We start from the raw sequence: 16,799 nt of genomic DNA on the forward strand, positions 1-16,799 counted from the left end.
GGCATATTATGAATGCAAGATTTTAAAGAACATGTTTATTACTATCATGTTTAAATTGACTGCCCTTTGAGTGAGTTGAGTTGAAATCATGCTTGGTCATCTTGAATTTTTATGTTTAGTAACAAAAATATATAACATTTCTCTCATATGAGGTACATCCTCATTAGTATGTTGATCATTCATTACATCCTTATTTTTTTTTTTTTTTACATCATCTCTATTTTGAAAATAAATGATAGGTGAAAGTTATAATAAATTTATGTTCAATTTTTTCTAGGGATAATGATGGGAATACATGTTCCTTCTCATGTGCCCATGGAATCTACCCCATTTAAAGGGATGGAGTTTGAAGCGGATGAGATTGCATATGGTTTTGATAATGAATATGGCAGAAAGGCTGGTTTTAGTATTAGAAAAGAGTATGTAAATAAATGTAAAAAGACTGGTGTGGTTACTTCAAGAAGATTTGTGTGTGCAAAGGAGGGAGTTCGAGGCAAAGACAAGAGAGATCAGAATGTAAAGAATCCACGAGCAGAAACAAGATGTGGTTGTGAAGCACGTTTGGTTATTGTACTTAATCGAGATAGTAAAAAATATGTGGTGAGTGAATTTATTGCTGAGCATAACCACTATCTCCACCTTCCATCAACTGTGCACATGATGCCATCACAACGGAAAGTGGATGCAACTCATGCTATTGAAATTGATTTGGCACATGAATCGGGATTAAGACTAAAGCAATCTTATGAGCTTCTTAGTAAGCAAGTTGGTGGATATGAAAATCTTGGTTTTACCAAGCAAGATCATAAAAACTACCTACGTAGTAAGCGACAGAGAGACATGGAGCATGGGGCAGCTGCTAGCTTGGGAAGATATTTTAGTCGTCAACTTAAGGAAAATCCTTCATATTATTTTGCTACTCAATTGGACTGTGAAGAGTTGATTACTAATATCTTTTGGGCCGATGCAAGAATGATCATTGACTATAGCCATTTCGGTGATGTAATAACGTTTGATACAACGTATAGCACAAATAGAGATGCAAGGCCACTTGGAGTATTTTTGGGTCTCAATCACCATAGAGAAACTGTTGTATTTGGAGGTGCACTTTTATATGATGAAACGATTGAATCTTTTGTATGGTTATTTGAGACTTTCTTAGAAGCAATGTCTGAAAAAAAGCCAATCACTATTTTCACAGATCAAGATGCAGCAATGTCAGCTGCAATAAAAATAGTCATGCCTGAGACATATCATGCATTGTGTAGTTGGCATATGTGGCAGAATGCTGAGAAACACTTAGGTCATTTACTAAAAACTGAGCCTCAATTTAACGCTGATTTCTTAGCATGTATCTATGAGTATGACGGTGAAGATGAGTTTCTTACAGCTTGGAATGAAATGCTAGATAAGTACAATGTTCGTGAAAATAAATGGCTAATTGATCTATTTAAATTGAAGGAAAAATGGGCCCAAGCATATGTTAAGAGAACTTTCACTGCAGGAATGAAGACAACCCAGCTTAGTGAGAGTTTCAATGCTGACTTGAAGGATTGCTTGCGTACTGATCTCAATATAGTAGAGTTTTTCACTCATTTTGAAACAATTGTCAATCAAAAGCGGGATAAGGAGTTAGAAGCAGAATACAACTCTAGACAGAAATTTCCAAGATTAAAGCTCAAAAGCTCTCCTATGCTTAACCAAGTAGCAACAATGTACACACCTAAGTTGTTTGATTTATTTCAGACAGAAGTTGAAGAGGTAATGGCACTTTCCATCCTAGAACGCAATGTGAGTCAAACACATAGTTATGTGGTTGGAGTTTTCAATCAAAATGGAAAATATGAGGTCATGTGGAATCCATTAGATGAAACTCTATCTTGTAGTTGCAGAAAGTTTGAGTCATTTGGTATTTTATGTAGGCATGGTTTGAAAGTTCTTGATGTATTGGATATCAAGTTGATTCCTAATAGATATATCATGAAGAGGTGGAGAAGAGATGCAAAAGATGAAAGCGGAAAAAATTGCACAACACATAACATTAACTCGGATACTCGACTGGAATATGTAGATCGGTTTCGAGATTTATGTCCAAAATATATTCAATTGGTGAATGAGGCATGTGAAACTAAAGAAGGCCATAATATCCTAAGCTTAGCAGTTGCAGATTTGAAAAAAAAACTTTGTGACCTTAGGAATTGCAAAGCTAATGTAGAAGAAGACATCATTAGGCCTTCCACTGATTTTGCAAACAAAGAAGATCAATTATGTGCTTCAATTACGATTGTACCAAAAGGGATAAAGAAAAGAGAGGTTCATCGTAATAAAAAACGTAGGACGAAATCATGGATAGAAAAGATGAGGAAACCAAAGGAAGGCACATCAAAGAAGCAAACAAAGAAAAGAAAAGTGCAGGAGGTAATCTTCAATTATCCTTATTTTCACCATTCTGTTTTATTTTTACACATTAATATAGTATATTATTATTGTTGCTAAACTAGTACAATTTTTACAGGAAATATATGCACATGACGTCATAGCACAAAAGCAAACTGAGGATATATTTGATGGAAATATTACTAGTTTTACACAACTTTTAATGGTAAAGATATTTACAATTATATATTTTATTTTGATATTAATAATAGTTTAGATGCATGATTTGATAATTTTAATACTAAGCTTATGATATGTGTAATGTGTAATTGGATTTTTTGTAGTCGGCTTCTACAAGTTCTGCAGTACATCAAGGAGGCTCATCAACAAGTGTTGCATTAGCATCACATTTAGAGAGTACATCAACTGTTGTAGGCTCCAACAACAAAATTAATGGCGCTGGAGGTCTCTTGACTCAAGGAAGTGTTGCAAGTGGAGGTCTCTAGTTTAGGATCATGTTTTATAATCTAGGACGCATGTCCAGATTAAGTGTTCTTGATTTGTAATTTTCCTAGTTTAGGACTGGAGTTTTGATGGTCCAAAATTTAGTCATATTCAAAATGTTTAGATTTTTTATTATTTGGAAAGAATACTTAATTTGCATGTCTGATGTATCTTTGCAAGGTGTTAATTTCTGCATAATTATTTGTTGCTGCAAAAATTGTTACTATTTCTGCATAATTTCTGCATAATTTCTGCATAAGTACTGTTACTTTTACTGCATAATTACTGTTAAAGTTACTGCATAATTATGTTACTGTTACTACATAATTGATGTTACTGTTACTGCATAATTCATGTTACTGCATAGGTCTGGTATTGCATGGCATAAATATGTTTTTCTGCATAATTGTTATGCTAGGCAAGAGTTGTTTTTACTGCATAATTACTGTTAAAGTTACTGCATAATTACTGTTAGTTTTACTGCATAATTACTGTTAAAGTTACTGCATAATTAATATTACTGTTACTGCATAATGTTGAAGTTATTGCATAATTGATGTTACTGTTACTGCATAATTCATGTTACTGCATAGGTCTGGTATTGCATGGCATAAATATGTTTTTCTGCATAATTGTTATGCTAGGCAAGAGTTGTTTTTACTGTATAATTACTGTTAAAATTTACTGCATAATTACTGTTACTTTTACTGCATAATTATTGTTAAAGTTTCTGCATAATTACTGTTAAAATCACTGCATAATTATGTTACTGTTACTGCATAATTGATATTACTGTTACTGCATAATTCATGTTACTGCATAGGTCTGGTATTGCATGACATAAATATGTTTTTCTGCATAATTGTTATGCTAGGCAAGAGTTGTTTTTACTGCATAATTACTGTTAAAAGTTACTGCATAATTACTGTTACTTTTACTGCATAATTATTGTTAAAGTTTCTGCATAATTACTGTTAAAATTACTGCATAATTATGTTACTGTTACTGTTACTGCATAATTAATGCTACTGTTACTGCATAATTCATATTACTGCATAATTCATGTTACTGCATAGGTCTGGTATTGCATGGCATAAATATGTTTTTCTACATAATTGTTATGCTAGGCAAGAGTCGTTTTCATATGTAAGTGTTGCTGTGAGGAGAAAAAATTTATATGAATATGACAAGTTTTGAGCTGTATGCATGTTAATTGGTGTGTCAATTTTTCTTTTGCATGAGTTTTACAATCCTTATCTACATGAGTTTTACTATCCTTTTCCTCTCCTTATTAACACTCCACGTAACCAACTAACTACTTGTGCACACCCACATGCAAAGTCCCCTACACACCCTTACACACAGTGGCTTTACCCACACCACCTATGCAACACACCCTTACACCTACTTAAAAATATCTACAAATACCAATAGCAACTATCACAATCCTTAACAATTAAAATTCAATCCTTAACAATGACAACTGTCACAATCCTTACAATCACAATCCTTACAATCAAAATTCAATCCTTACAATAACAACTGTCACAATCCTTACAATCAAAATTCAATCCTTACAATCCTTACAATAACAAATGTCACAATACTACTTTTGAAGACTCTAGGCCATTATGTGCGGGACATGGTGCAGCCAATGCACTGTGAAGCTGTGCATAGCATTCGTCATTCAGTTTGCCATCTTTTACAATCTTACGATGAATAGACATTTTGAACTTTCCTTCTTCATCGAGTTTCCCTACCCCTCTTGTCTTTAAGTGTCCATTTTCTGGCTTGCAATCAATTGTTACTCGAAGCCCTGCACCATGATGCACAAAATTATTGTTACTTGTTTTTCAATATTGTTTGTATATGGCATCATTAATCATATGCAAGAAAAAAGAACCATGCACCCATCACGAGTAGAATAAAAAAGAAACAATGCATCAACCCTGAACACTTCAATATTTATGACAGTTCCAAAAAAGAAAACCATACCTGTAAAGGCATGTTTAGTCTTAATGTTACTCTGCTCACAGTCTGCACAAGCAGCTAGACTATAAACACTTAAACTCATCATACTGTCATACACATGAAAAAAAAAAAAAAAAAAAAAAACAGATCATTATGAAAGGATTCTCCATTCTCTATAGATTCTCCACTGTTCTAATCAAGTATCAACCTATTATTAGCTTCTTAAGTGAAATTATGCTATTATCAAACAATGCATAAGATGGTCCACAATTAGAGTCTAAGAGTCATATCTACGGCCACTAAAACAAAGATCACCTTTTCTTTTATTTCTTGGCCTCACAGCAAAGGGCCTGTTTGAGTGTCCAAAGAAAATTAAAATGTTTTATTGTGTTTTGCATACAATTTTATGAAAGGATTAAGGTTTTCAACCATCAAAGATTAACTTTTCTACCATTTCTTAACACTAAATTGGCCAGGCAGCAAAAGGCCTGTTTGAATGTCCATTGAAATTAAAATGTTTTATTGTGTTTTGCATACAATTTTATGAAAGGTTTAAGAGTTTCAACTTTCAACCATCACTAAGTGCAACAGTTGGAAAAAAAAAAAAAAAAAAATCTGTAACAGGGGCATTTTATGTGTTTGCAAAATATGATTGGAACCATTGAAATTGAATAACACTGGACAACTAAACATATCCTAAATTCCTTTCTGAACTTTCTCTTCAATGCTCTGTAAAAGTCGCTCATCCTTTTGGATTTATTTTCTAATATTACTATGTATTTCTTGAAAATGATGCAGCCATCCATGTGAAAAGGAGGAAATGAGTTAGTAAAAGGAGGCATGTCCTAGAGATTGAAGTGCAATGAAATTAGATGACAAAAACTATAAGAATTGAAACAGTAATCATGGTTCGCCTTTTTTGTTTTATTTTTTTTTAAAAGATAAGTAGAGAAGTCCACCAAGAGACTAACAAGACCCACAACCCATCCAGAAGTACCCCAGAACATAAATCTAGTTCCGAAATTTAAACAGTCCAAAAAGTCCTAAAAAGAAACAGAAGAAGATGAAATAGGTAAGACAAAAGCAATGCAGAAAGGAATCTCACCAGCAAACCCTCCAGAAGCATTAACTGACTGTGAAAGGGCATCCCCAATATGAACATTAAGAATGCCACCAGCTACAGTGCGCTTCTCAAGATCCGAAAGCCCAAGATATTCTCTCGATTTCTCAATCAACTAGAATAGAAAAATTATGAGCTATGGATGCAGTCAACCCGGGAACCAAAAGCTTTCAAGCATCTAACTAATGCAGATATGCTATCAGTATAAGAAAACAATTGGACAAAAACCACTGTAATAACATCCAATGTAAGTATTATTGCTAATATGTTTTTTAAACCATGTTACTTAGTAGGAAAGCAGCATATAGTGCTCCTATTTGATCCTATAGCTAGGAGAAAAAAGTTTCTTCAAAGCTGATAGAAAACTAGAAAATCCAAACCATTATAAGCCTCTGAAATGATTATAACTTTCCTTCCACCACTACTGTGCTTCATAATTGCAATATAATAGCCGATATTATACTTGCACCTTTACTAAGTGCTTAGCAATAAATAGAGGGCCCTATAAAATCTCAATGTTGCTGCACAATGTGTTTTCATATCCTACGATAAATAAATTCCCATGGAATATAAATTTCAAATTAAGATTGCTAATTGAAATAGGCTCATTAATCTTTTTTCTTACTTTTTAGACATTACTGCAATAGACTATGAAATAGTGAAGTTGCAATAATACATGTTAAATTATTGACTGTCTCAAAAGTTTAAGTTATGAGATATGGTAAATTTAATTATTTAATCACATATTTCTAACAGTCTCCCTCACGTGTGGGCTCAAAATACCTTTTAATACCTTCCTGAGCTTTTCATATGACAATAGATCAAGAGACCAATAAGTTTTAGAGGCTCATAGATATATGGTGTATGTCAGTGGATGCACTTTATTAAGATATTGACATTTTAAGAGAATCCAGGCCAATGCTTCTAAACTCAGAATTTCTGGGTGGTATAACTAGCACATTGTGAGAGGTTTTTTGTGGGATTCCTTTAAAAGATTAGTTGATCAATGTAATTTGTGGGATCTTCGAGCTTGAAGTTGGTCCCAGATCTTTATAATATATATAGCCTTAAGAAATTTAAACTATTAAGTTGACTGGTCTTTGGGATCTCAAAATTTTGAAGTGCATTACCGATAGTAATTGCAAAACCAACAGTGTCCCATATTTCTTTGTTGATTAAAAAATCCCAACATCTCTACATCCTACAGAAAATAACTACAAAAACAATAACTACCACAGCACAATCAAAGACATAAAAATAATTTACTAGGAAGACAGCAGATTATGATGGAAACCATTATTTAAAAAAAAAAATATTTGTATAAATCTATTGGACAAGATACTTAGTGTACCCTACAATTTCATCAATCTCCCAGCCTTCAAGTTGCAATGATGGCCACAAGTCAAGCATTAGACGAGCAGTAGTTCCGCCACCCTGACACAATTAGAATAATATTTCATTTATGAAATAACAAGTTTGGTTCAGAAAGATATATATATATAAATATATATTACAATAATCTCAAAGAAGATATCCACATTATTCCAAAGAGTTACCAAACCAAAGATAGCAATGGGACCTTTTGTTGAGAAAATTAAAATAAGGAAAAATCAAAGAGGGAGATAGAGGAACTTCACCGGAACCACGGCCGGAATTGGTGGAGCGGAACACAGTGGCTGCTAGCGATAGCCATGGAGATTGAGCATCAACTTCTCTCTTTCCCGATTTTCCCAAAACCCAAACCCTAACCTTCTCTGATTTGGGCCTGAACCAAATCGGCAAGGCTGGCTCACCGCAACCACCACCTCCGATGGTGGCTTCTTCTATCCTTCGACCAAAATCTCTTTCTCTGTCTCTCAATCTCATTTCCCTCCATAGATCAAACCTGAAAGATCATCAACCTCTCTCTTTCCCGATTTTCTCCAAACCCAAACCCTAACCTTCTCTGATTTGGGTCTGAAAAGCATCAATGTCTCTCTCTACACCCGATTCTCTCCAAACCCCAACCCTTACTCTCTCTCTGATCTGGGTTTAAAGAGGACAAACCCAAACCCTAACCTTCTCTGATTTGGGTCTGAAAAGCGTCTCTCTCTACACCCGATTCTCTCCAAACCCCAACCCTTACTCTCTCTCTGATCTGGGTTTAAAGAGGATGCGTGTATGGGTGTCGGGATCTCTGGTGAGCTAAAGTTTTTCCTTTGATTTTGCTGATGGGTTTGAGTTGAGTATCCTAAAAGTGGGAGGTTGAGAGAGTTTGAGAGAGTTTGAAATTTGAGAGAGAGAGAGTTTGAACGGTTGGTGAGAGTTAAGAGTTTAACTTGAGTTTTTTTGTCCGGTTGAGTTAAACCCCAGTTAAGTCAACTGAACTCCAGTTAAGTGTGGTGACACATTTTAAATGATGTGTCCAATTTTTGAGCGTGGATCATTTTGGACTCAATCCCCACCGTGAACTGGAGCCTCTCCATTTCAAAGGGAAATGGAGAGGATCCATTTCCGTCATGCGAAGGGTCACGCGAAGGGACACGGCTTGATAGTACTTTATAGTATATATCTTTGCTGAAACTTCCTATTTCTTTTATAAATTACGAATACCAACGCACCATTTGATATGCAATTCTCTCTCTCCCTTTCCCAATTTAGTTCTGTCAATCTCCCTATTCGATATCATGTCGAAGTGCCTAGTTGATACAAGTAAGTTTCAAATAATTTCCGAATTAGACAATAAAATTTTTAGTATCTGAATGTATAGTTGTAATTTACCGTTTCATATTTTGTAACAGTTAGTTAGGGTCCATTTGGATACCTCTGAAAACTGAAAACTGAAACTGAAAACTGAAAAATATTGTAGCAAAATAATTTTTAAATGTGTGAATAGTACCGTGAGACCCATTTTTAATGAAAAAGTTGCTGAAAAGTGAAATTTGTGGATCCGTGAACAGTACACGATGTGCACTGATTGACTGAAAAAAGTTTGAAAAGTCAAAATTTGCGGTTACTGTTCATTGAACAGTACATAAACAGTAACCGCAAATCTAAAAAACGCGTGAAAAAAAAAAAAAAGTTGAAAAACGCAAACGCGCTGGTTTTCAGCGCAATCCAAACGCAGTCTTAGACTACAAAGAAGTCAATCACTAGTAGAGTCAGTTTCCATTGCATCAATCTTCCCACCCTGCAGCTCTGACACTGAAAGTGATACTAGTTCAGAATTTAACGAGTCATCTCCACGATTCTCTTGTTCCATAGTCACAATCTTCCCACCAGCCTGGTCTCCAAGTCAATCGCCTCCACGAATCTCTTTTTCCATAGAGGCATTCTTCCCCCCAGCCAGGTCTCCAAGTCAATCAGATGGTTCCGAATATTATGAAGAAATATTTCCGATTGATCCTTTCATATCGACAAGCTCTAGAGGCACACGCCCAATGCGAGTAAGCATGACGATATAATTGCTTCATTTTAAGTTGCTATTATAAAATAAATTAACTTTTCTCTAATTTTAAGTTGCTTCATTTGTGATTATAATTGTTTTGTTTCTTCAGCAAACGGTGGTCCTCCAGGTTACCATGGAGGAAATCCTCAAGGCCACGAGGAATTTCTCCCCCTCTTTTAAGATTGGACAAGGCGGGTTTGGGACGGTCTTCAGGGGAAGACTTGAAGATGGAACCTTAGTTGCAGTAAAACGTGCTAAGAAGGTTCGGTGAAAGTTGTTTAGGATAATTCCATTTTCTGGGTCTGACACAAACTTATGGGGCTTCACATTTAAGTCAACAAATGTGTGACATAGATCTTTAACAAGTACTTTCTTGCCTTTCTTTGCAGAGTGTATATGATAAGCATTTGGGAGTAGAATTCCAAAGTGAGATTCGAACACTGGCACAGGTGGAACATTTGAATCTGGTCAAGTTTTATGGATATTTGGAGCACGGAGATGAAGGGATTGTTGTTGTGGAGTATGTTCCCAATGGAACCCTCAGAGAACACTTGGATTGTGAGTTCTCTTCGTGTGGCTTTACTTTCACTCGCTTTGTGTGTGCTTGAGTTCCTGTAATCTGATTGGAGAATTAATGCAGGTATTCATGGCAATATTCTGGACCTTGTTGCACGGCTAGATATTGCAATTGATGTAGACCATGCCATCAACAATCTTCATACGTATACAGGTATACCTTTAGGGGTGACTTAATTCATTTGTCTTGTCAAATTTAAAGTTGTTTGCCTGAGAGAGTGTAGAATCTATTTCAAGAGATCCAACAGGATTTTCTGTCAATTCCCTTGCAGATCACCCTATCGTTCATAGAGACATAAAATCTTCCAACATTCTCCTCACGGAAAACTTTAGAGCCAAGGTAGCCGACTTTGGTGTAACCCATGGGTTTACCGAAGTTAAAGGAACTGCGGGCTACTTGGACCCTGAATACCTCAGAACCTATCAACTTACCGAGAAAAGCGATGTGTCATTTGGTGCGTTATTGGTTGAACTAGTCACAGGCAGACGTCCAAATGAACCAAAACGAGAACTCAAGGAGCGGATAACGGCAAAATGGGTATGATTTTTTTCTATCTTTTCTTTTGGTCACTATCCGTTTTAATCTATAACTTTCTGTGAAAAGGGGGTAAAAGTAAGTTCTTGACTGTTTAACAAAAATCCATATGATTGTGTTCATGCGTCCATCAAATGTCTCCCACCTAGTCTTTGCAACAATTTTCCCACTCTACCATCCCTTCTTTTAACTGGATAGGTTGATTAAATTTTACAGAAGGAAGAAAATTCTTTTCTTTTCCCTAATGTGACTTGATGTCGAGTTCAGGCCATGAAGAAGTTCATTGATGGAGAAGCAATTACAACATTGGACCCAAGGCTGGAATGTGATGCTGCAGATAACTTAGCCATTGAAAAGATACTAGAACTAGCCTTACAATGTTTGGCTCCACGCAGACAGAATCGGCCTTGCATGAGGAGGTGTGCAGAGATCCTCTGGAGTATCCGTAGGGATTACAGAGAGGTATCAGCTTCAGGTATCCGTTCACTCTCATCCCATTCCATGAGGAGCACTTCAATAAGAGAACAATGAGGGAAGTAGCATAAAAGATCCTAAGGTGCGAGTAGTGAGGGTCAATGAATTCACATTTGAACCAGAGATGGATAAATGGAATTAGGTAGAGATTGAAAACCCAGCAGGGGGAACCAAGCAAGTTGAGTATTCGAATCAAGATGGTTCACGGTAGGATGAAGCCAATAACCTTCTTCTCCATAATGTAATTTTGTACCAACTATCAGCAAAAGTAACCACAAAGAGGGAGACACTTGAAGGGCTAAACTATACATCTTCTGGTCTTCATGATGAATTCCTCTAATGGATAATTTTCCATTTAGAAAAGACAAATTTTTCTTAATACCCAAAAAATAAAGTCCTCAATGCTTCATGAGGTGATGGAGATGCATATTCTACTTTAAATTAGGGCTTGGTTTCATTATACGTTGTTGATGTTATTTTTCTCTCCTCATAGAGAACTTCAAATAAGTATGGTTTTAGTTGTTTTCCGTTTGACAACAAATACAATTTAGCCACACTAGAAATTGTAAGTTAATTGTTGTTGGTATATATTTGTATTGCAAGTTGTTAAGAATGAATATAATATTTGTTAAATTTATTGTAACATTGTTCGTCTAGATAGTTTGGGCTGGCTTGTTTTTGGTCACGTGTGTGTACACATTGACACCGTTTCAAGTAACCTTAGCTCCACTCAAACACAAAATTGGACTGATTCAGATAATTCTATGTAAAATTGTTTACTTTCATGACTTCTATGGAAAAGGCCAAAAGACTTTTTCATTGGAAGGTGTTAAAGTCCATCATACAAAGTAATAATTAAAATACTTGACATTAAATACGAGCAGTCTAAGGGATACTTCAACTCTTAGCAAAAACATTGAAAAATGGTTAAAGGCGACCATGCTCGCAAAAAAGCCATGATAGTATATTGAACCGAAAAAGACAAAAAAAATTTATATTTATTGGGAACAACCTAGTGCTATGCGGTTCAGAACTCAGCAGCCTTAACTAATATGGTTAGAGTATTTTGAGTAATGTTATACAGAAATACATGTGAATGAAAAAGTATACAGAAATACATGTAATGTTGTTTAAAAACTGAAAATATGTTACTAAAATACTCCACCAAATGGGTCCTAAAACTCTGAAACTACTATAACTCTAATATAAAACTATGGGTCCCACCTAGTAATGATTTAAAAATAAAATAAAAAACAACCTACTGCTAATGCTATACGCCTAATACTAATAGAACTCTAAAAAGAAACGGTGTATATATAATATTGTATAAAGCACACCTCCCATAAAAAAAAAAAAAAAAAAAAAAAAAAAAAAATTTCTTTTAATACGTCTCTTTCAATTTGTATCTTAGAATTTTTGTTGAGTTTTTAAAAGCATTCAAGCTGAGTTTTAGATGTTTAAACTTGACTAAACAACAAATATAAAATCTTCAAACTTTTCTTAAACTTGAACTAAGCCTATAAATTATATTTAAGCTGGAATTTGTCAAATGGTCCAAGAACTTGAGCTTGGCTTGTCCTAACATGATTTGTTAGTCAAACCGAGCTCAAACTCAATATCAACCTTTTGAGTTCAAGACATTATAAAAGTATATTATCATGCTTATATTAAGCATACAATCGAATCTATTGATTTAGGCATGTGGTCCTCAATTCCTAATTAATTAAAATTTTAGTAAGATATTAGTTTATTTTTAAGTTCATATCAATCTTATTATTACCAAGCTCATAAATTGACCTAAGTTTGGCTTGTTTTTTACTGAGCCCTATTGTCCACAAGCCTGTTCATGAATTTTATTTTATTTTAGTTTATTTTTTTGTGTGTGCTACACTCATTTTTAAATAAGACTAAAATTAAGGCTCAAATTTGGCTCTAGGGGTGGCAATTTGTGTTCGCATGTCGAGTTCTTATTATGTCAACTCATGAGTATCCGACTATATAGGTCAACACTAACCCAACATGTTTATTAAACGGGTCAAGATTCCTTAACCCTAACATAACCTATTTATTAAATGGGTCAGTAGTGTTAACCTGTTTATTATATTTTATCAAAATGAAAAAAAAAAATTATGAAAAAACAAGCACATAAATATTTTAATATAAAATTCAAAACTAATAAGTAATTGCATTACAAATAATCATCCAAAATTAAAGTATATTTCAATATCACAAATAATCAATCACAATATGTCAAAGAAAATAAACCATAACAACTAATAAGTTTATAGACTTAAGGTTTGAAGGGTATATTAGTAAAATGTCATTTAATTAAACAGATCAAACGGGTCAAACAGGTTCTATATGTTGAACACTAACCCAATCTATTTATTAAATGGGTTAATTGTGTCAACCAGAATATGACATGAACCTATTAAGCCTTAACCCATAACCTACTAGTTTCGTATTATGTCATGTTGGGTTCGCAAGTCGTGTCCAATTTCACCACCCTTATTTGGCTCATTTATAAACAAACAATTATGAATGGATTACCATGACTTTTGAGTGGAGTTGTGGTGTGCTTTTGTGTTAAAACCTCTTTCCCTCTCCCTTGTGTGTGTGTGTGTGTTTGTTTCTCAAAAAAAGAATGGGTAATTTTCTCACATTGCTTAAGAGAGTGTATTGTGTGTAGTATAACTTGCTCAACCCTCCCTTAAAAGTTACGATGGCTTTTGAGTGGAGTTGTGGTGTGCCTTTGTGTTAGAATCACTTTCCCTCTCCCTTATGTGTATGTGTGTTTGTTTCTCAAAAAAAAAAAAAAAAAAATTTTATGAATTGATTTTTTTTTTAATAAATAGCTTGGTTCATTTAATTTTGAAACTAAATATTAAAATTGGAGTTCATATAAGGTTTGGCAATACCATTTTATTTTGTAGTTGTTTTTTTTTTTAAAAAAAAATTATAAAAATTTAACTTCAGTTTTTTCTTTTTTTTTATTATACCGTTACTGTTGCTGTTGTTGTTTTCTTTTAAGGGGACCAAATAATAATTGAGCATTGGCAATTTGGAGAGGCAGTTGAAATCAAGGGCACCTAGTCTCGAAAAAGTATACCATGTTTTGGTAATACCAACTCAGCATCTGTTTTGGTATTTCCTACCTAATAAATGAGCGACACCTGTTTCAAAAAACCACATCAGACTACTCCAATAAATTAATCACAAGTAGTCTGATGTGGTTTTTTTGAAACAGGTGTCGCTCATTTATTGGGTAGGAAATACCAGAACAGATGTTGAGTTGGTATTACCGAAACATGGTATACTTTCTCCCTAGTCTCCCTCTGTGACTGACTTAGAGTCTTGTAAGATTCTCAGCAATATCATATAAGGAAACAAATGGGCTGTTTGGTATATGAGTTTAGACACATGTTTTCAGTTTTTAAATAACATTACATGCATTTTACACACATTTTCACCCACACGTATTTCTAAAAAATACAAACAATGTTGCTAGAACAACATTACCAAAAGTTTCCAAAATCTTAGCAAAAACACATTTTTCCAGGGTGACTGTTCCACGTGCTAGAGACGAAGATTCAACATAAGCCTTGGAATATATGTATCTTATTAAATGATAAATCTCTGACTGTTGGATTTGGATGAAGTTGGTCTTTTGCATTCTCTGTAAAATACTAGCACGAAGATTCAACATAAGCCTTGGAATATATGTATCTTATTAAATGATAAATCTCTGACTGTTGGATTTGGATGAAGTTGGTCTTTTGCATTCTGTGTAAAATACCAAACCTATCATTAGTGTTAGTATGTTTTTTTGGAATGGTGTTAGTATGTTTTTTGGGTATGGTGTTAGTATTTGCTTGAGGTAAATGAATTTAGCCTAATTGTGCAAGGTAGAATATTACCTATGACACCAGCAGAGCATATGTATGCAATAATTATGTTGTCCTATTCCATTTTATTTAGGGTAATTAGATTTTTCAATAAAATTTAAACACAGTTGTATCATAATTGTATTAATAGTTTTAAAAACTGAGTCGTTCAATGAACTAAAAAGGAAGAGATTCAAGATTTTTGAAGTCAAACTAAGATTAAACTAATTAAGTTTGAACCGTGATAATGTCATAATTAATTAAAATAATATAAATATATCAAATTTAAAGAAATAGAAAAAAAAAATCTTGAAAATAAATATTCAAAGCAATTTAAGAAACTTTCAAATGAATTTTCATAATTTTTATAAATTTAGTAAAAAAAATAATAAAGTATAAACGAGCTTAAAAAAAGTGTTTAACAAACTTTCAAATAAAATAATTTTAATCTTAAATAAAATAATTTTTAATATAAATTGCACATTTACATCTAATATTGTAAAAGCATAATTTTTTAACATAACTAAATTTAACCAATAATAATTTATTGAGAAAGAAGTGATCCAATAAAATGAACAAATCATGTAAAAGTAAAGTAAATATAATATGAATTCAACAAAAGGCACAAGAAGTCCTATGTGGTGTAATAATTATTTAATTAGAGTTTCTCAATTTGTTATAAAAAATTATATCAGTTAGATATGAAACTAGCAACCTTCTCTTAGAGCCCTCCATTTAATTAAGCGTATACTTTACATCCCTTTTTGACTTTGAACCCTGACTCGGTTAGAGGCAGCTCCAGCTAAATCTAAACTTATATTTACTTGATCCCATCATCATTATATCAGTTAAAATGATTTGTATTGGGTAATCGTTGTTAATCAAATATTGTAAGGTGCCTAGACGAACCCCTTTGCTTAGTGCTCACTAGACATCTTCATCCACCACTCCACATTGCTGATGAATAAAGGCAAGCCATTTAATGGAATATTCAATACCACGAACGGTTACAAGACCAATTGTACAAACCGTTGAAGGCTCATCAAAGCCTACATTATTGAGCCCAAAGGCGTTACCCAAAAAAGGCGTTAAAGCCACAATGAAGGCCACAACGACAAGAGGCGGGGGAGCCATATATAAACACTCCTCAGAACCAAAACAAGGTACACACACTCTGATACATTGATACGCCATAGCTCTGATATTCTTTCTAACAGCTTCCATACGATGACTTTATCATTGGAGGCTTTATGGTAGGCACCACACCGGTGACCATCTAGGAAAGCTCCTCACAACAACTGCAACCATAAGGGTGAAATAGTTGAATCATCTGGATGAACCTACTTTACTGATGATTTTTGCTTTATCAGTTTCATGTTGTCTGTGGGAACAACATTTTCATACCGAGGTTCGAGAGCGTAGTTCCATTCAACTCAAAAGTCCAGATGGAATCCAACACTCTCCAGGATCTCGTAGCATTAGCTTTACAAATTCAAACACTCGCAGCCAGCGTTGAAGAGCTTACCAAACAGAACCAGGAGATGAGGTTGGGGCTACAGCAAGAGGACAACCAGTCTAGAACTCACCGGGATGATGACGAGGACAACCAAAGAAGGAGTGGTCGCCGATGAGAAGCTACTCCAGAGGAGACAAGCTTGGACCTTCTCTGGGAAATGAGAAAGGAGATGGACGAGCTGAAGAGTGCAATGAAGGAAAAGATAGACTGAAGCTTGGATAGGATGGTTAAGGGGATAGATTCACCTTTCACGACGGCAGTCCTAAAGTGCCCAATGCCGTCCAAATTTCATCTACCTCAGCTCGAGCCTTTTGATGGGTTGAAAGACCCCTTGGATCACCTCAATACTTTCAAGACAACCTTAGGTATTCAGCAGCCCGCAAACGAGATATTGTGTTGTTCCTTCCCCACTACTC

General features: G+C 34.5%; 3 protein-coding genes across 7 annotated transcripts; 2 read left to right on the forward strand and 1 right to left on the reverse strand.

The window, feature by feature from the left end:
• The first annotated feature begins 285 nt into the window (after window positions 1-285).
• Window positions 286-2,882, forward strand: LOC115985813 (protein FAR1-RELATED SEQUENCE 5-like). The gene is made up of 3 exons (XM_031108714.1): window positions 286-2,418; window positions 2,516-2,602; window positions 2,721-2,882. The coding sequence occupies exons 1-3, from the start codon at window positions 286-288 to the stop codon at window positions 2,880-2,882; spliced, it is 2,382 nt and encodes a 793-aa protein (XP_030964574.1).
• A 1,423-nt stretch (window positions 2,883-4,305) lies between these two features.
• Window positions 4,306-8,250, reverse strand: LOC115987285 (proline-rich protein 4-like). 5 transcript variants are annotated; one of them, XR_004091033.1, is made up of 5 exons: window positions 7,528-8,250; window positions 7,328-7,405; window positions 5,957-6,086; window positions 4,876-4,958; window positions 4,306-4,696 (listed from the first exon to the last, which is right to left on the reverse strand). XR_004091033.1 is itself a non-coding variant. In XM_031110802.1 (5 exons), exons 2-5 carry the CDS (start codon window positions 7,379-7,381, stop codon window positions 4,479-4,481), a joined length of 444 nt encoding a protein of 147 aa, XP_030966662.1. In that variant the 5' UTR covers window positions 7,382-7,405; window positions 7,609-8,250; the 3' UTR covers window positions 4,306-4,478. The 5 variants fall into 5 exon arrangements, 4 of the variants coding, with proteins under 4 accessions (XP_030966662.1, XP_030966661.1, XP_030966663.1 ...); XM_031110802.1 differs by having other exon boundaries at window positions 4,876-4,917; window positions 7,609-8,250; XM_031110801.1 differs by having other exon boundaries at window positions 4,876-4,917.
• Window positions 8,251-9,390: 1,140 nt separating this feature from the next.
• On the forward strand, window positions 9,391-11,115 carry LOC115985814 (calmodulin-binding receptor-like cytoplasmic kinase 2). Its single transcript, XM_031108715.1, has 6 exons — window positions 9,391-9,396; window positions 9,508-9,660; window positions 9,788-9,956; window positions 10,039-10,128; window positions 10,247-10,512; window positions 10,777-11,115. Exons 1-6 carry the CDS (start codon window positions 9,391-9,393, stop codon window positions 11,038-11,040), a joined length of 948 nt encoding a protein of 315 aa, XP_030964575.1. The 3' UTR covers window positions 11,041-11,115.
• The last annotated feature ends 5,684 nt before the right edge of the window (window positions 11,116-16,799 follow it).

The sequence above is a fragment of the Quercus lobata genome, chromosome 4 (genome assembly GCF_001633185.2).
Source record: "Quercus lobata isolate SW786 chromosome 4, ValleyOak3.0 Primary Assembly, whole genome shotgun sequence".
NCBI classification, from domain to species: Eukaryota; Viridiplantae; Streptophyta; class Magnoliopsida; order Fagales; family Fagaceae; genus Quercus; species Quercus lobata.